We start from the raw sequence: 21805 nt of genomic DNA on the forward strand, positions 1-21805 counted from the left end.
TCTAAGATTCCTAAAGTGCTGCTTTATAAGGTACTGCCCTAAATCTTTCTGAGGTTATAGCAAACGGTTTATAGCCACACACTTGTGATTACTCTGAGACAATAATTTACTAGCAACAGCTTGAATCTGATATTTGTTATAAGGCCATTTTTACTTTGAGAACCTTTTGCTGGGAGAGATTAGGGATGGAACTAGCTTTATTTTTGAATCATCAAGTCACGACTCTTATAGTTCCTCTAAATTTTGCTTAAAAGCTAAAAAGTTCCTTCTTTAGTTTATCTCTCTCTGTCTAAATCTTGTTATCAAGGCTAAAAGAAATAAGTTGGCACTTTCACCATTCATCCTGGAAGAGTCCTTAGCCAGGCCTACCTTTTGTATTTACCTTGTTACTGAAAGTGCCAGTTGTAACTGAACTTTATGTAACTGTGTAACATGGGCCTTTCTCCATCTTCAGTAACAACCTCGTCATTGTTCTTCCAGCCTTCACTAACATGTGTCTCTGAGACCCTTTAGGCCTCCACTCACTGCCTGGCCCTAATGCCACACATATCTATTCTGGTTATCCGTTGTTTAACAAAGCTATGTGCAAAACTTAGTGGCTTAAAACAATCATTGTAATTTTTATGTAATTTTGTGGGTTTTAGAAAGGTACTGCTGGTTTTAGCTGGTACTGCTGAGGCCCATCCACAAACCTGGAACTTCTGTGCTCCTTGACCTCAATTTCTTTTCATGCAGACTCTCCCCTTTCAGGCCTCTTCCTATCGCTTAGGCATCGCTCAGGGTAGTGCGCTGGGCTCAGGGTGGTTGCACTTCTTACATGATGAATGGTTTCCAGGAGAGAGTTTTGCAAGAGTGATGAGCGCGAGTTCCAAGAGGCAGGAGGAAAAGTTTCAGGCCAGTTAAAGGCTAGTGCCTAGAACTGCCACTGTCACTTCTGCCATCTTCTTTTTATCAAAGTAATTAGAGATGGCTCACCCTAACAAGACTCTGCCTCTTGTTAGGGAAGTGGCAGGATCACACTGCAGAAGCGCATGTAGGTGGGAGGTAATATTGCAAGACATCTTTGGAACTTACGTTGGCCACAGGGGTGCAGCCTCACTGTTCCCAAATGGATGCCACTTGGATCAGAGTTCTTTGTTGAACAGTCGGTTCTCTTTCTTTGATATGTCATGTCTGTTCTGTCATAAATGAGGTTTCTAAACATGTGGGTATTTGTCTTAGATTGCCTTTTTGTACTCTTGATTTTCAGCTGGGGGTTATTCTGCAGGGAATAATATGTGGAGACATTTTTGGCTGTCATACTTGGGAGAAGGTGCTACTAGCATCTAGAGAATAGAGGCCAGGCTTACTGCTAAGCATCTTATAATGTACAGAACTGCCTCCCACAGCAAAGAATCATCCAGCCCCAAATGTCAATAATGCTGAAATTGAGAAATCATGCTCCATACCACCAGTATTGTCCTGCCATAGTATCTTAATTAGCTTAAAGTTGGTAGAGTAAGTCACCTCACTTTGCTTTTCATTTTTAAAAATGAATGTCTTAATTATGTTTGATCGCTTGTGTTTCCATATAAATTTTAGAATCAGTTTATCATGTGTCATGAAAAACTATGTTTTGGTTGGAATTTCATTATAACTATATATCTTCATGAGGAGCATTGAGATTTTATGATATTGAATCCTCTTATTCACTAATATGATATTTCTGTCAATTTAATTCTTTGATACCTTTTAATAAAACTTCATAATTTTCTTATTAAAAGGTTTGCAAATCTTTTGTGCAAGATTTACTTTCTTGGCCAGTTAGCTGTGAGGCTTGTAGTAAGTTGTGTTCCTCTTTTGAGCCTTAATTTCCCTAAGTGAAAAATGTGACATTTGAATAGATCATCTCTAACAGATTTTCAAGCCGCAGATGACATGATTAAAATGTTAGAAATTGAAAACTTTGAATGCACAAAATACAAGTAGTCCACTAGAGGGAGCTCTTCTGCATTTTTGTCTCTTGCCAGATTGCCAGTCAGGTACGAAGGGAACTGCATCAGCTACTGATGTTAATGGCTGCAGATGCTGTAGCGCAGACCTCATCTTATCAGGGCAGGGGAAGAAGGTGACTCCCTGGTATCTCTTTGGTCACAGTTCTCCACAAAAGAAATGTTGCCTTGGTCCTGGGAAGATATCATTTTTTTTTTTCTTTCTGAGTGTGGGAAGACAAGCAACATATTTTGAATCTAGGAGGAAACTTACAGATCATCCAATTTAATTCCTTTATTTAAAAGTGAAAAAGCTATGATTTAGAGACACTTTAACTTTCCAAAGGACAAACAGACAATTTGTGAGAGAGCCAAGGCTGAAACTCAAGTTCATACTTTTCACACTATAGTGAGGGAATGGAGAAAAGAAGTAAGCAGTGGATTTGAGTGATGTAATGGGAGTAGGGGTTATGTTTAATTTTTAAAGGACTGAGAGGTGGGTGGTCTGTGAATTCCCTGGAATTACTATATGTATGTCAGGGCTTCCCAGGTGGCACCAAGTGGTAAAGAACCCTCCTCCCAATGCAGGAGACATAAGAGATAGAGTTTTGATCCCTAGGCTGAAAAGATCCCCTTGAGGAGGGCGTGACAACCCACTCCAGTATTCTTGCCTGGAGACTCCCATGGACAGAGGAGCCTGGCGGGCTACAGTCCATGGGGTTGTAGAGAGTCGGGACACTACTGAAGCGACTTAGCATGCATGCATGCATGTGTATATGAATGTGAGAGTTTGTGTGTATGTGTCTGCACGTGTGTGCACACACTTGCTATATTTTGGATGTGATTGTTGGCTTCTAAGAAATAGGATTGGACTGCGGTAAGCCAGCGTTTACTTACAAAGCAGAATAACTTTCACTGGTTTTAGAGATTCATTTAATTTATAAATTGTAATTGTTTGGAAATACCTGCCTTGGTAACTTGATTACCAAAAATGTAAGCTTTCTTTCAGTTTATTTATCTTTAATTTAATTTAATGATTTCCAGATCTCATTTTTTCCCTTACTCAAAACTGACTTTTCAAATAAAGTATGGTTTTTGGATGTTCTTTTCAGAAGATGGAACTCAGCTGCTCTCTGTTAGTCATCCTTTTTGAGGTCTATTGTGACTGTTCTTGAAATGTTTCTCCATAGTACTCTTATTATTTATAATTCTGGTTTACCTTGATAGAGACTTTCCTTGCTAACTGTAGACATTTAAAATTTCCTTATTTCTGCAGTTGCCTTATAAATAGTATCTTTATGTTTTATTTGGATTACTTGTTTATGGATATCATGGACAAGATTTTAAGCCTTTTGTTTGGCTTACATAAATAAAAAATAAAAATAGAAGTCTTTACCTATTAACTTCTATGTCAACTTTTAAGAACTAGAGTTCTTATGTTACTTTTTCAATGCAGTACGATCTATCCTTCTCTAGCAAGCTAACAGAAAAAGATGCTCTGAGAAAAATATGTATTTAATTGCCTCTTGTTCTTTATCAGCTATGCCCTAGACCAGTTTAAAGAGAGTCAGATTGTATTTAGACTTCTATGTATTTGTCCATGGAATGATGATACCTAGGGTGGATAAAAGCAGGGAAGGGGTATAAATGGCAGAATAAGGATACTGGGACCTGGAGGAAGGCAACCCACTCCACTGTTCTTGCCTGGAAAATCCCCATGGACAGAGGAGCTGGCAGGCTGCAGTCTGAGGGGTTGCAGAGAGTTGGACTGAAAGACTAAGGATAGCATAAGGGTCCTGGGGAGCTTTCTGTCTCCAAGATGAAGTTTTAGACTGTAGCTGCAATCTCAGTGTGAAGTGTTAGATATTCAAGGAAAGGAGGGTTAATCTTTATAATAAACAGTTATGAAAATAAATATTAGGCCAAATGATTTTTGTTCTAGTGTTCATCTCCTGAGCAAGTATTACTGAAGTTTTATCTATCAGTAATTTCATCTTGCACGTGTGCCTAGTCAGTCAGTCGTGTCTGACTCTGCGACCCCACGGACTGTAGCTTGTAGGCTCCTCTGTCCGTGGGGATTCTCCAGGCAAGAATACTGGAGTGGTTGCCATGCCCTCATCTCGGGGATCTTCCCAACCCAGGGACTGAACCCAGGTCCCTGCACTGCAGGCAGATTCTTTACCATCTGAGCTACCAGGGAAGCTTACTTGCATACTAACCAGCTAAAAATTTCAGCTGGAGTTAATGGCAGTAAGGGTTTTGAGCTGGGTGAAAGAAATGACTTTCTTTTCAGGGTTAGGGTTCCATTAAAAACATCTTTAATCATGAAAATCAAGTGACAGAACAAGGTTTATTTATTTAAAAATGTGTCACATGTTTGACTTCTGTTTTTTCTTCATAAAGGTGATTTGATGGACGCAATGGATGAATGTTTTTAAAAAATCATATATTGTTGGGTGCAATTAGATGTGTGTAATGATTTAAGTATGAATTGATTATCCGAAGTTTGGAATTATATAAATTCTCAAGGGTACAAGAAGTGGGGATTACTGTTAAAATATCTGTATTTCCCATTGACTGCAATAATAGAAATTTTCTTCTTGGTTTTTAGATTTCCTCCTTCTTCACCCCTGAAGCCTTATCCAAAGAGGCCTCCATATCAAAAGGATGCTATTAAATTTCCAAAATGGAATGATCCCCCACCAGGCACTTCACAAGAGAGCATCCCGGTGAGGCCACTTGTGATGGTAAGTGCCATTATAGAAGCTGATGGACTAGCAGCCGGAGAGAGAGAAAAAGTCTGTGAACCTTTAGGCTTAGTCCAGTTTTTTTGTTGGTCCCTTGGAAATAGTGGTGTGAAAGCACTTTAAAACAATATCTTAGCTGTCAGTAGCTGAGAGACTAGTAGCACAAGAAGATTGGCTTTTGCATTTTTCACTCTTGCCCATTGACACTTGGACTGAATAGGTGGTACCCGTTTTCATACATTTAGACTGAGCAGGTTTCTCATAAAACTCCCTTGTAATTTCCTTTTCTTTTCTATTCTGTAATTTCCTCAATTCCCTTTTTGTCTCCTCTTCCTGAACTTTGTTGTAATTATTACCAGTTGAAAGTGTAAAGGTTGGGACATGGAGAATTGTGGAGCGAGCCCTGATAATATGAACAAAGGTATAGTTTGGAGAAACCTAAGCACATTGTAGAATAAACTGCCTTTTTGGAAGCATACTTTTCTCTTGAAATATCCCCAACAGAAAACTACTAAGATTGAGATAATGCTAAAAAATAAAATGTAGACAAAAACTTCTATAGGCAATTTATTTAAAGAATTGTACTAACAACCATGTTTTAAGTTAGTTTAGTCTTATAGGACTAGATGTCCAGTTCCTACATTTGCAGAGGTGTGTTGTAAACATTTTTAGGCAATGAGATTGAATGTGGTTATATTGTATCTCAGTCTGGAGAGAGTAATTAAGCAGCTTAGCCTTTATCAGAAATAATGCAGGAGTGAGACCAGTGACAGAAATGGGGACTCCCTATGGGCTTGCAGATTTGTTAGGGACAGTGATGAATGTAGTTTTAATTATGCTTGATGATAAAGGTAGATGATATTATATGGAAATGTCTAACAGGCAGGTGGAGGTAATGGCCCTGGAAGTTAGATGAGAGGTCATATTTGAAAGTCATTGATTTATTCTTGCAACAAACTTTTATTGAGTGTTTGCTATGTGCCATGCATTGTGCCCTGTTCTACAGATACAGTTGAATGTGATATAGTTTTTCCTCCAGAAGAGCTCATACAGTGATAGGTGATTAGGAAACAGTGGGACTACTCTGAAAGAGTGAGCACAAAGGGTATTTGAGGATCATTTAATTCATTACTAATGAGAAGTTAATTAAGCTCTAGCTGATAGTTTCTGTGCTCTAAAATATAAGCTCCATGAAATCAGGTTCGTTTTTAAAAAAAGAAATTTGTGTTTAAACACCTAATATGACCCCAATCAGTAGAGTGGTTATTCAGCAGATGTTTTTTCATTGTAAGGTCATCTAGTGTTGTTTATACACAACAGGTAAAACACCATATTAAACTAATGTGTATATATGTCATCAATATAATAACTTCCCTTTTCTGTTCTTTTTGGTTCTGTGAACCTCTAGGAAGACCAGCTGCTCGTTAGTCACTTTCATGTACCAATGAAGAAGACAGTGTCTTCTCTCTTCTCTCATCTGTTTTCGGTTTCTCATTTTCAGCAATCCTGAGGTCATCTGCCAGTGACTCTGATTCATCACCCATTCCCCCCTCCCATAGCTTGTCATGTCCCTGATTATTTGGATATTTCTGATAACCTTGCTCTTGCCTTTTTCTTGCCTTAACCTTAAATTAAGTGGTGGAGGTTTGAGATCCTCACTTGTTCCAGCTCCTCTAATGCTTGGGCTCTGCTTCTTGGGAACTGTCCAGAGAAAAAATGGCAGACTAGGATGTTTTCTCAGTTGGGCCTCAATGCAGTTGTTAGATTGATGATGTTAGTAGTCAATAGAGAAACAGTCCATCTTTTTTAAAGCACTTGAGTTCGTCTTCCTTTTTTTTATCTTACTTTCCCTCTTTCTATCTCTGCCTCCACTCTTCTTATTGGTTTTGTTTTTGTTCTGTCCTGTCCTCTCTCTTGCCTAGTCATTATATAAAATAAAATGAAGTGCAGCAAATAAAACAATTTGTTGTGTTTGCTGACAGGCAGCAGGTGGAGAGTGAGCTCTGGAGACAGACTGCTGGGTTTGAATCTTGGTTCTTCGTTTATTAGCTGTGCAAGCTTGTTTCTCTGTTTCATTTGCTGCGTCTGTGTCTAAGTTTTCTTTTTGGTGAGAGTGGGATGATAACACTCCCCTGGGGTAAGATGGTCATGATACTCAAGTGACTTCATATCTATAGTGTGTTTACAAGGGTGCCTGACACACAGGCTTTGAAAAACTGTTAATTGCTATTGCCATTATTAATAGAGTTGTTCATAGATAGAGACAAAAGGAAAAAATTACTCATAGTATCATCCAGAGAGAATTAATATTAACTCTTTTATTTTTTTCCTATGCATTTTTTTTAAAGGTTGTCATATTTGCAGTATGGCCCCAGCTCCAGCCCCTCACAGGGCCCGCTAGAGTGGCAGGTTGGCCATGCCACCCGGAGCCGGGATGTAGCCCATCTGGTTGTCCAGAGACACACTGCGCTGCCGCAGGTGGTGGGAAATCATGAGGTTCTGCTGGGGCGGAAGGCCCAGGAGGGAGCCCTGTGGGGAGCGCATGTCGGGGGGCTGGCTGTAGACCTTACCCCACATGGCCTGCTGCTTCATCAGCATGAAATTCTGCTTGGTCATGAGGCTTTGTGGGGGTGGAGGGGACATGACACCCTAGTGCAGGCTGTGGGGCACCATGCCCTGCTGCGGGGGCACACCTGTCCTGCCCAGCAAGGACATCTGTCCTGCCAGCAAGGATGTCTGTCTATCTGGGGTGGCACATAGACATGTTGAGCTCCCACTGCTATGCATGTTTTTAACACTGTAATGAGGTCATGCTGTTCTGTTTTGGTTGCCTGTATTCTACACTTAGAACAGTATATTGTGTCCATTTTTTAATGTTATCAAACATTTAGTATCATTTTTAATATCTGCATCTTTTCTGTAAAGTTCTATGGTTTATCCAGTCCTTCACGGTTAGATATGTATTATACCATGTTTTCAACTTTTTTGTTCTATGTGTAAACAATTTAATTAGCAGTATCTTTACAGATAAATAATTGAATATTTGTTTAAGATAACTTGTGGAAATGAATTGGCTAGGGAATTCAACAACTGACACTCCTACTGTCAAAAGAGAACACCTAATTTAGATGGTTTAAAAAAAAGTACAAATCCACATGATCTTCAAGTTTCTTTTGCAGTTTAGTAATTCTCAAAAATAAACCCCCAAACCATATCAAAGAACAACTTCACAGCTCATTTTTTCCAATTAAGATTTTTCTATAATGACACGTCTGCAAAAACCTTTTATAATAAAAGCACTTTGTAGATGACTTCTTATATGTTTTGCCTTTAAAAGTTCAAAAGTTCCTTTCTGTGATTACCAGAAGGGAGTTTTAAGACTTCTGTCTAGTAGCCTAAATGTGAGAAGGGAGATGCTAAGAACACTGAAGCGTTAAAGCAGTGTGAGTTTGGGCAGATTACTTCACCTCTTTGGGCTTTAGTTTTTCTTCCTGGTTTTACTCTTGTTTGCCTGCCCTCTTCAGATGTCTAAGGTCTCAGGACTGCTATCTAACATTCTACTTACTTGATCTTTTCTTATTTATTTATTTATTTTTTTAAAAGAGTTCTCGAAAGTAATAGACTTTAATGTTATTGTAAGCAGTCACTTAATTTGAATAGTGTGTGAATTTGGATTGATATTCCTCAAGTTAATATTTAATTAATGAAGTTTTATCACTGCTGCTTCACTGATTAGTTGGCACTCCCACAGGAGAAAATAGCTAATGCCTTGCTTATTGCTATAGCTCTTTGGCAATTCTTGACTATTCATTTATGATATGATCTGATCTTTAAGAGTTATACTTTATTACTCTGTAGTCCATGCAAAGAAACTTTATATTTTAAATGATTATTTAAATCAAGTTTAAAAATAACCAAATCAAAGAAGTTTTTCATAAAATCATACCACTGTCTACTGAAATGTTTGTTCTCTCTTTCTGTCTTTCTCCACTCCCTCACCCCCAATTAGAATTCTGAGATGTGGTACAAGCGTCACAGTATTGCTATTGGAGAGGTTCCAGCTTGCCGTCTTGTCCACCGCAGACAGCTGACAGAGGCCAATGTAGAAGAGATCTGGAAGTCTATGACATTATCATAGTATGTGCATTTGATATTAATGAGATCTTTAATATTGTTTTTTTGTTTTGTTTTGTTTTGCTTCTCTGCTACTCTGCATACTTAATTTTCTGAAACTGTGTATAAAAATCTCAACTTTTGAGTGCATTATTTGCACCTATCCTGCTTAGCAAGCAGACTTTAACTGAATTCAGGGAATTTTCTATTATCATTTATAGTAATTAAGAATAGAGCTTTAAAAGTTTTTTTTTTTTCTTTTTCCCACAACCTAGAAATATCTACTGGTTAAATATTTTTATTTTTAAAAATTTAACTCTAGTTGATTTATAATATTGTGTTAGTTTCAGGTGTACAACTTCAGATTCTTTTCCATTATAGGTTAGTACAAGATATTGAATATAGTTCAATATACTGTGCTTTATAGTAAATCCTTTTTGTTTATCTATATTGTTTATAGTGGTACATGTCTGTTAATCCCATACTCCTGATTTATCCCTCCTCCTCGCCTTTATCCTTACAGTTCAGTTCAGTTCAGTCGCTCAGTCGTGTCCGACTCTTTGTGACCCCATGAACCGCAGCAGGCCAGGCCTCCCTGTCCATCACCAACTGCTGGAGTTTACCCAAACCCATGTCCATTGAGTCGTTGATGCCATCAAACCATCTCATCCTCTGTCGTCCCATTCTCCTCCTGCCCTCAATCTTTCCCAGCATCAGGGTCTTCTCCAATGAGTCAGCTCTTCGCATTAGGTGGCCAAAGTACTGGAGTTTCAGCTTCAACATCAGTCCTTCCAATGAACACTCAGGACTGATCTCCTTTAGGATGGACTGGTTGGATCTCCTTGCAGTCCAAGGAACTCTCTGGAGTCTTCTCCAACACCACAGTTCAAAAGCATCAATTCTTTGGCGCTCAGCTTTCTTTATAGTCCAACTCTCATATCCATACATGACTACTGGAAAAACCATAGCCTTGACTAGACGGACCTTTGTTGACAAAGTGATGTCTCTGCTTTTTAATATGCTGTCCAGGTTGGTCATAACTTTCCTTCCAAGGAGTAGGCGTCTTTTAATTTCATGGCTGCAATCACCATCTGCAGTGATTTTGGAGCCCCCCCAAAATAAAGTCTGCCACTATTTCCGCTGTTTCCCCACCTACTTGCCATGAAGTAATGGGACCGGATGCCATGATCTTAGTTTCCTGAATGTTGAGCTTTAAGCCAACTTTTTCACTCTCCTCTTTCACTTTCATCAAGAGGCTTCTCAGTTCCTCTTCACTCTCTGCCATAAGAGTGGTGTCATCTGCATATCTGAGGTTATTGATATTTCTCCTGGCAATCTTGATTCCAGCTTGTGCTTCTTCCAGCCCAGCATTTCTCATGATGTACTCTGCATATAAGTTAAATAAGCAGGGTGACAATATACAGCCTTGACGTACTCCTTTTCCTATTTGGAACCAGTCTGTTGTCCCATGTCCAGTTCTAACTGTTGCTTCCTGACCTGCATACAGGTTTCTCAAGGGGCAGGTCAGGTGGTCTGGTTTCCCATCTCCTTCAGAATTTTCCACAGTTTATTGTGATCCACAGAAAGGCTTTGGCATAGTCAATAAAGCAGAAATAGGTGATTTTCTGGAACTCTCTTGCTTTTTCTATGATCCAGCAGATGTTGGCAATTTGATCTCTGGTTCCTCTGCCTTTTCTAAAACCAACTTGAACATCTGCATGTTCACAGTTCACGTATTGCTGAAGCCTGGCTTGGAGAATTTTGAGCATTACTTTACTAGCGTGTATGATGAGTGCAATTGTGTGGTAGTTTGAGCATTCTTTGACATTGCCTTTCTTTGGGATTGGAATGAAAACTGACCTTTTCCAGTCCTGTGGCCGTGGCTGAGTTTTCCAAATTTGCTGACATACTGAGTGCAGCACTTTCACAGCATCATCTTTCAGGATTTGAAATAGCTCAACTGGAATTCCATCATCTCCACTAGCTTTGTTTGTAGTGATGTTTCCTAAGGCCCACTTGAATGTGAGATTCCAGGATGTCTGGCTCTAGGCGAGTGTGAGTGATCACACCATTGTGAATATCTGGGTCATGAAGATCTATTTTGTACAGTTCTTCTGTGCATTCTTGCCACCTCTTCTTAATATCTTCTGCTTCTGTTAGGTCCCTGCCATTTCTGTCCTTTATTGAGCCCACCTTTGCGTGGAGTGTTCCCTTGGTGTCTCTGGTTTTCTTGAAATTATCTTTATCCTTTGGTAACCATAAGTTTGTTTCTATGTGTATATGTCTATTTGTATTTTGTAAATAAGTTGATTTGTATTATTTTTTTAGATTCCACATGTAGGTGATATCATGTAATATTTATTTTTCTCCTTCTTACTCACTTCTGTTAGTGTGATAGTCTATAGGTCTATCCACGTTGCTGCAAATGTCTATATTTTATTCTTTCTTATGGCTGAGTAATATTCCATTGTGTATATGTATCACGTCTTTATCTGTTCATGTGTCAATAGACACTTCGGTTATGTAAATATTGCTGCAGTGAACCTTGGGGTGCATATATCTTTTTGAACTAGAGTTTTCATCTTTTCTGGATATAAGCCCAGGAGTGGGATTGCTGGATCATATGGTAACTCTATTTTCAGTTTTTTAAGGAACTTCCACACTGTTTTCCATAGTGACTGCACTAATTTACATTCCCATTTACAGTAAAGGATGGTTCCCTTTTCTCCACACCCTCTATAGCATTTATTATTTGTAGACTTTTTGATGTTGGCCATTCTGACTAGTGTGAGGTGGTGACTTTTTTTGATTTGCATTTCTCTAATAATTAGTGTTGTAAAGTTTTTAAAGTTTCTAGTTACACTGAAATCTTAAGCTTATTGAAATATATAATGGAAAATTTGAGCTTCTAGATATATGATATACAGTAGATAACTAAAGTTAACAATGACATAGCAGGTTTTTTAAAAGAAATTTTATAAAGATATACTCGTAGCAGTTTCTTATCATTGGTTAAGATAGTTTTTGTTATTATAATATGTAATTTAAAAATAATTTTCTTGACATTCAGTGTGTTATGCTTTTAAGTTAGTGAAGTACTACATTAATGACAAAGGGGTCTTTTTAAAGTTTGTTTTATATACTCAATGTCTGGCCTTTTTACCCCATAAAAATCAGGTTAAACACATGAAAACAGCACATTTTAAAGATCTTTTATAGTGCTGGGTCTTGGGCAGATGATTTTTAAAAAGTGATTAATCATGGTTTATCTTTTTAGTTTACAGAAAATCCTTGGCCTGGATTCCTTAGAAGAGGTTTTAGACATTACACTTGTCAACTCCAAGTTCATCATCCATAATGTATACAGTGTGAGCAAGCAAGGAGTTGTTATCCTTGATGACAAGTCAAGTAAGTGCATAAAAGCCATTTTGTTCTCAGTTGACTGAGTGCATTGACTGTACAGTCCATCTCCTTCTATTTGGCCTTTCCCTAAACCCTACACAAGTTTACCCCCTCATTCTGTAAAGCTTTAGCCTACTTCCAAAGACCTTTATACTAATTCAGGAACTGTCCTAGAAAGATGAAAATACCCAGTAGTGAAGGCCTGAGCCACATCCATCTAGAGGCTAGTTCACTGGTAGCCACATGGTAGTATAAAGTAGTTCTTTATCATCTCCAGGAAATCCCTGAGAAGTAAGTTTAATGCCTAACAGATTCTTTGAGTCAACTTTTAGGGGCGTCCAGGGGCCTGACTGATTTTCAGAGCTCTCATTGAGCTTTCCATTATGGTGTCTTTGTGTCAGATTTTCAGGGATAGTCTTGGTTTATATCATTTTTCCCTGTTTTTACAAAGGTAGCTTTTTAGATGTTGAAGGTGTTGTAATTTTTTTATGCCTTTTTACTCCAAGCCAGTTTACAAATTGGGGAAAAGGAACATATAGCAACTCCCTGTCCTGATTTTTGACTAAGAAAAATAAAGTGCTTGTAACTGTAGTGAGCCAGAGTCCTCAAACTGATTTAAAAATTTCCTTCCCCTGAATAAGGGATGGATCCACATTGGATGCACTCTTTGATTGCTGCTTCTTTTACTTCAAACTCTTGATCCTAGGAATTAGCTGGAGCTAGAATGACCTTTGGATGTGGGAAGATGGTATAATACTTTTTTTTTTTTTTTTTCCAGTGGGTTTTGTCATTACTTTCGGGTTTTTATAAATTAATATCAAATGAAGCGCTGGAGGCTCCTGGGCAGCAAGCAGAGCTGGCCTAGAAGGAGCCTGAGCAGTGAGAAGGGAAGAGGTTTTTCTAGGCCGTGTTTCTTGACAGGAGCAGAATGTGTCTTTGAAACCTGAAACAATTTTCCTTTAAAGCCTATGTATCAGGAATGGAGAATGTTAGGAAACAGAAATAAATAGCTTTGTGACTTCTTGAATTGTCAGGTTAATAACAATGTATAAAACTAAGTTACATAGAATGAGAGGGCTTTTGCCTTTGAAATACATTTAAAATCCTTCTGCATTCTCCTGAGTACAGCAGACATGAATACTTCCAGCTACAGCTGGATGATCAGTTTTGTTTTATTAAGTACGTGCTTGAGAAAGAAGAGAGCATTTCACAAGCCTCAGGTTCATTAGCCCTAACACAAGTCAACCAGTGTCTTTGCAGTTTCACAGACAGTGGAGAAGGTGTCAAGGACAAGCGTGAGTGCTGGTCCATCAGATGTCTGTGGCAGGGCCAGGGGAAGAGAGCCGGTACCGAAAAGCTTAGCTGGGGTTTTTGTAGCATTGCTAATCATTATTATTTTAAGGCTGTCCTAATACTGATAGCCTGTACTGATATGTCAGTGGCACTTTCTTGCCTTAAACATTTTGAAAATTGAAGCTTGTAAAGTGATTGAACATTGGACATAACAGAACTCACCTTTTTTTTTTTTTTTAAAGATATTTGGTGAACTGGTTTCATAAATGCATTTGATGACTCATACTTTTGCTTTTTCTGTGTTTTTCTTCTTTTTGTATAATTCTTAGGATAATTGATTTATTTCTTTGGAACAAACTATCAAATTTCTTCTTTTCCCTAAAGCTTTACAAGTACATCTTGTCTTGAGAAAAATTTACAGTTATGGTTTATATAAGAATGAGTTGTAACATTGCTGCTAAGGAAAAATTTTTATCTTTTCAGTGTTCTGATACATAAGTAAGTGATTTGTGATTAGCCCGATATGTTTCATATTACTTGGTACAAGTATCATTCTTATGTTACCAACTATGTATATAATACTTTGAGTTATATGTAATTGAATAAAATATCTTTTTATTTTCCTTTTTCTGCAGAAGAACTTCCTCATTGGGTACTGTCAGCTATGAAGTGTTTGGCAAATTGTGAGTACTAATTATCTGCCATTTTTATGAAATTGACAGAAATTAGTGCCCTGAATTACAAAATATTTTTGCTCAATGGCCTGAAGATTGATTTGACACCTGTGAGACTGGCAGTTAAGTGGGGATTCCTGTGCTTTCAGTGATAAATTTATGACTTAGTGAAAGGGCTGAGTTATAGAGCATTTTATTTTATTTTTTCATTTATTTTTATTAGTTGGAGGCTAATTACTTTACAATATTGTAGTGGTTTTTGCCATACACTGACATGAATCAGCCATGGATTTACATGTGTTCCCCATCACGATCCTCCCTCCCGCCTCCCTCCCCATCCCATCCCTCTGGGTCTTCCCAGTGCACCAGCCCTGAGCACTTGTCTCATGCATCCAACTGGGGCTGGTGATCTGTTTCACCCTTGATAGTATACTTGTTTCAATGCTGTTCTCTCAGAACATCCCACCCTCGCCTTCTCCCATAGAGTCCAAAAGTCTGTTCTGTACATCTGTGTCTCTTTTTCTGTTTTGCATATAGGGTTATCATTACCATCTTTTAAGTTCCATATATATGCATTAGTATACTGTATTGGTGTTTATCTTTCTGGCTTACTTCACTCTGTATAATGGGCTCCAGTTTCATCCATCTCATTAGAACTGATTCAAATGAATTTTTTTTAATGGCTGAGTAATATTCCATAGTGTATTTGTATCACATCTTCCTTATCCATTCATCTGCTGATGGGCATCTAGGTTGCTTCCATGTCCTGGCTATTATAAACAGTGCTGTGATGAACTTTGGGGTACACGTGTCTCTTTCAGATCTGGTTTCCTCGGTGTGTATGCCCAGGAGTGGGATTGCTGGGTCATATGGCAGTTCTATTTCCAGTTTTTTAAGGAATCTTCACACTGTTCTCCATAGCGGCTGTACTAGTTTGCATTCCAACCAACAGTGTAAGAGAGTTACCTTTTCTCCACACCCTATCCAGCAATTTTTGCTTGTAGACTTTTGGATAGCAGCCATCCTGACTGGCGTGTAATGGTACCTCATTGTGGTTTTGATTTGCATTTCTCTAATAATGAGTGATGTTGAGCATCTTTTCATGTGTTTGTTAGCCATCTGTATGTCTTCTTTGGAGAAATGTCTGTTTAGTTCTTTGGCCCACTTTTTGATTGGGTCTTTTATTTTTCTGGAATTGAGCTGCAGGAGTTGCTTATATAGTTTTGAGATTAATCCTTTGTCTGTTGTTTCATTTGCTATTATTTTCTCCCATTCTGAAGGCTGTCTTTTCACCTTGCTTATAGTTTCCTTTGTTGTGCAAAAGCTTTTAATTTTAATTAGGTCCCATTTGTTTATTTTTGCTTTTATTTCCAATATTCTGGGAGGTGGGTCATAGAGGATCCTGCTGTGATTCATGTCGGAGAGTGTTTTGCCTATGTTCTCCTCTAAGAGTTTTATAGTTTCTGTTCTTACATTTAGATCTTTAATCCATTTTGAGTTTATTTTTGTGTATGGTGTTAGAAAGTGTTCTAGTTTCATTCTTTTACAAGTGGTTGACCAGTTTTCCCAGCACCACTTGTTAAAGTGGTTGTCTTTTATCCATTGTGTATCCTTGCCTCCTTTGTCAAAGATAAGGTGTCCATCGGTACATGGATTTATCTCTGGGCTTTCTATTTGTGACTTAGTGAAAGGGCTGAGTTATAGAGCATTTTATTTTTTTATTATTTTTTTTATAGAGCATTTTAAAAGGGATTTTTGTACTTCTGTTTTCTTGTGGGTAAAGTCGCACTGCAAATAGCAACCACACTGCTTCTTTTGAATGCTTCATCACAGAAAAGAATAATTAGTAATATTGAAAACAATATTGTAATAGATAAATGCCTGTCAGCAGTTTATTCCTAAAGCATGTATTCCTAAGTATGCCGTATATTTACATCATAGTTTACTCATCAGATTCTGTTTCCCATTGGCTTTTTATAGGGCAATGGTTTAAGTTGGAGAGAAATATTTTAGAAGACAAATCTAATTAGTGTGCAGCATAGATTGGAAGGAGAAGAACCTGTAAATAGAGAAACAAGAAAGACTGTTTCAGTAATTTGGCTATCAGATGAGGGGCCTGGACAAGGTGATCCCTCTGAAGGTTTTCATAGGCATATGAAGTCTTCTTCATAGGATATCATGGGCACTGTGAAGAAATGAGTTATTAGAGTATTTCACTAGCACAACTGTTTCTCTGGAATTTTTAGAAGTCTTAACTCAAAGAAGGGATTCTAATGGTTAATGGCTTAAGCCAAACAAGTGATTGTAATAAGAATTCTAGTTATCTTAGCTGAGTGGTAATGGTGATATTTGGTCTATAAACTCTTTAGAGTCTTAAAGATCACCTCAGAGAGGTAGTTTCTTTCCTCCCTTTTGAGCAAGACTAGCATGTATAGAGATTGCTGTATAAATTATTAAATTAGTAAGCCCTGAATTATTAATTTCACTGATTAGTTTTGTTTGATTATAGAATGAAACTAAAGTAACTGTTCAACTCACTGTGGGTGATCTTAGTGATGATATAAAAATGATGATATACTATCATCCTGAATATGAATAACAATGTTAGTTTGTGTGAAGACCAAAGTTCTCTGAGTTTATTAAGATTTTCATTGGGTTTTGGTTCATGTTTTAGAACATCTGAGATGTTGAGTCCTGTGGTTTTAGTTTGGAGGAATGCTTTTTATTCTCACTCAATCATTTTAAAGAAATTAATCTAAATTATATGTTTGGCCAGAGCTGGCAAAGACAAAATAGAAGCTATGAATGGGTTAAATGACCCATGTATGACTTTTTGGAAAATTAAGGATCTTGAAAGTTGGTCAACTGGGAGTGAAAAGAGGAAGCCAGTATAACAAATCTAAGCTATAATATGTTGTAAAGTGTATATTAAGGTGTAGTTATGATGTTGAATTCTCAGCGGTGATCACAATGTAATGAAGAGTGTAATTTCCGCTTGAGAGATTTATATATAATATAATCCATGAAACTTCTGCAGAAAGGTCAGACTAACTGAGATTACCAGTGGAGAGAAAAGATAGGAGGGTTGACTTAGTCATGTTCTCCACATGTGTGAGGTAGTGTTAGGTTAGGTGGAAATTCTTGGGAATGGGGACCCATCCTACATGTGTCAAGTGCTGCACTTGAGAAATGGTTGGCACATCCATAAAGATGCTTGCTTGTGTGTCAACGAAAAAAAGGTAGCCAAAGAGCGAGGTCAGCCTTTTGAATAATTTTATAAAATTATTGATTTTTCCAAATTCTCATCCCCCATCTCCTGAATTTACTATGAGTCTGTCACAGTCATAGTCTGTTGCTTATCCTTATCCTTACTGAATCTGGGTTTCCATTATTGTTGCCCAATAGGGAACAGAAAGGATATGAGACTTTCGGAGGCCTCGTGCCTCTTACTCTGTAGGTTTACTGCTTATCTCTTCCTTGGGGGCGATCTGTTGCAGACCTGGGTGCTATCATGGTTGACCATAGGTGAGGGACTGATGTTAAATAAAAAATGCAAAACCAGGTTAGCTGTTTTTCTTCCTTGTGCACGTAGATTGCAAGAATTTAATAAAAGTTGATGTAAACAGTTCTTTTTCCAAAGTCTTTCAGGAATAACATTTATAAAAACTGGATTTAAAAAAATATATTCTGAAATTCAACATGATAGAAAAACAACAGATCTTTGAACTTAGCCTTCTCTCATGGGCTTGCCATGCACTGGCATTTGAAAGAAAACTTTTTCTTGGCTTGTTTTTGCATGTTTTTGTCAAGAATGATAAAGTGTTCTGTAAGAGATACAACTACTTAGAATGAACTGCATACTTATCCTTAGAGGGAATAAATAGTTCAAGGTGACGTGTATTGCTTGCTAAGACATGTCACTCTATTTCAACTGACTAAGCTTGGGATATTTTAGAGGAAGAAGCAAGTAAAAATGGCTATATTTGCCACTAGGTTAATGAGGTACCACACATTTAATAATTTTCATTATCTTAGTCCAAGTTTTTATAAGCAGCATATAGAACATTAAAAGGTAAGAGACTTTTTAAGGAGACTGACAAAAAGCTGTTTTCACGGTGTCTTAATGGCTTGGAGATGTGAAGGCCCAGAATCCTTAGCTGTTTTTTTTCGTTTGATCCTTTCTCATTAGTTACAGTGATTCTGTAGGAAGGATTTGCTTTCAATTTTTACTGGCTTCTGCTGTCCTGAGGGTAGAAATCTGTTCGGGTACAGTCGTTTAGTCTTAATGTTCTGCTGGCTCAGAACTGACGAATATAGTCAACATCACTTTCTTCCATGCTGTGATGGAAATAGACAATGTTGGCCAACCACAGTGGCAGTGGACCACTTGCCATTTCCCTCAGGCATTTGCAGATCGAGTTGCTCTCTCCACTTGGAGACGTAAACCCTTCCATCTGTATGTGGGTTGTTGTGGCCCTTTGCTGCCAGCTCGGTAGAGAGCTTGGGGCTTCTCCGATGGCTCAGATGGTAAAAATCCACCTGCAGAGCAGGAGACCTGGGTTCGATCCCTGGGTAGAGAAGATCCCCTGGAGAAGGGAATGGCAACCCACTCCAGTATTCTTGCCTGGTGAATTCCATGGACAGAGGAGCCTGGCAGGCTGTGGTCCATGGGGTCACGAAGAGTCAGACACTACTGAGCAGCCGACACTTTGACTTTCACCGTAGAGAGCTAAGCGTTTCTTGTTCCTCTTTGGTCCCTGATATAAGGGGATCTTTGCTTCACTTATTCCAAGCCTCTTGGTTTTTTGGTTGTTCCAAGTTTCTTAGAGTTATTTGCAATATGGTTCTGCTTGATAAATTATCTTTTATATTTAAACTTCTTTTTAGCAGAAAACATCAGTTTGATTCTGCTTTGGTATTATTTTCTATTATAATTTTGTTTATTAAAAATTCATTAAATGCCACTATTCACTCAAAAGCATTGGGCAAATAAAACCTAGACACTTAGATCAAAAAATTGAATAGGAACTTAGAGGCCACTTTATCTAGTCTTCCACGGTCTCTGTTTGAGCAGCTTTAACATTAAAAAAATGTTTTTTAATACACATTATCTTTTGATGGTGATCAAATGGAGAATTTTATAATCAGAATGAATTTAAGACACAATGTAAAATCTCCTTCAGAAAAAAGAGTATACATTCTTATTAGTCTAAAATTGTTTATAGGCAGGAATTGTTATTTCACTCAACTCTAATTCTAGAACTTTATAAGATAGCAGTGATAAAATAATTAAAAGCTTTAAAAATTGCTTTATAGATTATCTGTTATATATGTGAGGTAGTTGCCATATTAGACTAGGCAAATATTACATGTGTCAAAGAAAATGATCACTGTTTGCATTTAATAAAAATGCCTTTCAGAAGGTCATAAAAGAGTCGGGTTTTTTTTTTGAAAATGGAAGTAAGCCAGTGTTTTTCTCATTGTTTAAGACTTCAATTTAGACATAAAGCATATTTATGTAAGTAAAATGTATGATATCAATTTTCCCCTTGAAAACTTTTCTGATTTTGCATATCTATACATACCATGTATATGCACAGAGACTAATAGCAATATTTGAAGGTTATTGCCTTACTAATATTTTTCTTTCTCTTTTTTAACAGGGCCTAATTGTTCAGATTTGAAGCAGCCTATGTATTTAGGATTTGAAAAAGATGTCTTTAAAACTATAGCTGATTACTATGGTCATTTGAAAGAGCCTCTACTTACGTTTCACCTTTTTGATGCCTTTGTCAGTGTATTAGGTAAGTTGGAATATAGTGAACGTGTATCTTCATTATTTATATGCAAACATTTCATTTTTCTTTATCTTGAGACTTCTGTTAGCCCAATTTCCGTAGTATTTTTGAAATAAAAACAAATGAGCTGCTGGCCTGGTTGGAGTCTTGCTGTATGCAGGAAGAAAAGAAAATAGTTAAGCTCTATTAATAAACCTAAACATGGACCAGTAGTTTTTATTTCTTAGGAAAGAATATGTTCATGTCATTTTTATTAAAAAAAATATATATATATGTTTATTGATAGAGAAGAATGTAAATTTGACATTTACTGTTCATGACTACTCTGGATATGACTTCATGAATAGTCAACCATGAGAGATAATCATTTAGAAATCTTTTTATAGAAGTAACAGGGTTTTGTAGGATTATTTGTTATTTGTGACATGTAAAATAAATATAGTAACTATTATTCTCTAAAACTTATTGTGATTTCTTACATATATTTATATTTCAAAATGTTGTATACTGCCCAAGAAACATGATAAAAGAAGGAAAAACCAGTATTATTGGTGTAGGTCTTTCTGATAGTGTTCCTTTCTCCTTGGAAATCAGTTTTTTCTGTTCCTATCGTGATTGTTGAATACGTATTATTGTTTTCTTGTAAACAAATGTTTGCTTTAATGACCAAATCACTGTGTGGGTATCATATTCTGTTATGTAAATTGTAGAAATTAACATCGTTTTGGTTTTGAGTGTTGTAGAGTTCAACAGTCTTTACCTTCCCATGCTTCCTTCCCTTTCTCATTCTTGCTTCCCCTTCTCTTCCCTTTCTCCTGTCTAATTTTCTTCTTAGAAAGTATGTATGCTGCCATAGTATCCTAACAATCAGCAATATGTGAGTAATATACCTAATCTCTTAGCACAATACTTTAAATTTTAAGATTTCATAGGGTTTCTGATAATAAGCAACATGGAACAATTTTAAATCATGTATCTAAGAGGGAGTTTGTTTCAGAGAGATCAAAATTAAGAACAGATGAAGGTTTAGGCCTGTTACAGTGTTTTGAGACCACTGGGTCTTCTTGATATTTTGTTTTCCACCAGGGAGTATTGGAGGCTTGTGTACTTGTGAATATCATGCCTGATGATGAGTACTAGCTGTTGTTTAATATGCATAAGGACTAATTGAGTAGATTCTCTTCATAGCTACTTAGTGCCTTTATGCCACTGGTAAAATAATTCCAAAGACAAGATTACAAACCAATTCTTAGATTTTCTTGTCATTTTCCATTTTCATAATGTTTTATGGTAAAATGATCTGATTTTGAAACAAAAGAACTTGGAAAAATTGTATTTAAAAAATTTATTTTATGTTGGAGTATATTTGATTAACAATGTTGTTAGTTTCAGATGTACAGCAAAGTAATTCAGTTATGCATAAACAACTGTATCCATTGTTTTTTTACCCACTTAGGCTATTACAGTGTATTGAGCAGAGTTCCCTGTGCTATACGTAGGTCCTTGTTGGTTATCTATTTAAATATAGGAGTATGTACATTTTAGTTCCAGATTCACAGTCTACCCCTCCCTCCTGCCCATCCTCTGGTAACCATAGTTTGTTCTCTAAGTCTGAGTCTGTTTCTGTTTTGTAAATAAGTTCATCTGTATCATTTTTTTAAGATTTCAAATATAAATGATAGCATGTTATCTCCCTTTCTCTTACTTCACTCAGTATGATAATCTCTAGGTACATCCATGTTGCTGCAAATGACGTTTCATTGCTTTTAAAGACTGAGTAGGTCCATTTATATATGTACCACAACTTC

At 37.2% G+C, this 21805-nt stretch overlaps 1 protein-coding gene across 1 annotated transcript in view; it reads left to right on the top strand.

Annotated features, from left to right (window-relative positions):
• Positions 1–21805, top strand: part of DEPDC1B (DEP domain containing 1B) — a 92253-nt gene that overhangs the window by 34589 nt on the left and 35859 nt on the right. Inside the window, exons 3-7 of the mRNA XM_043488952.1 lie at positions 4582–4717; positions 8727–8854; positions 12108–12238; positions 14161–14208; positions 19863–20003. Of these exons, the coding sequence (XP_043344887.1) occupies positions 4582–4717; positions 8727–8854; positions 12108–12238; positions 14161–14208; positions 19863–20003 (584 nt within the window). The remainder of the gene's footprint in view (positions 1–4581; positions 4718–8726; positions 8855–12107; positions 12239–14160; positions 14209–19862; positions 20004–21805) is intronic.

This window comes from Cervus canadensis, chromosome 16, assembly GCF_019320065.1.
Source record: "Cervus canadensis isolate Bull #8, Minnesota chromosome 16, ASM1932006v1, whole genome shotgun sequence".
NCBI lineage: Eukaryota > Metazoa > Chordata > Mammalia > Artiodactyla > Cervidae > Cervus > Cervus canadensis.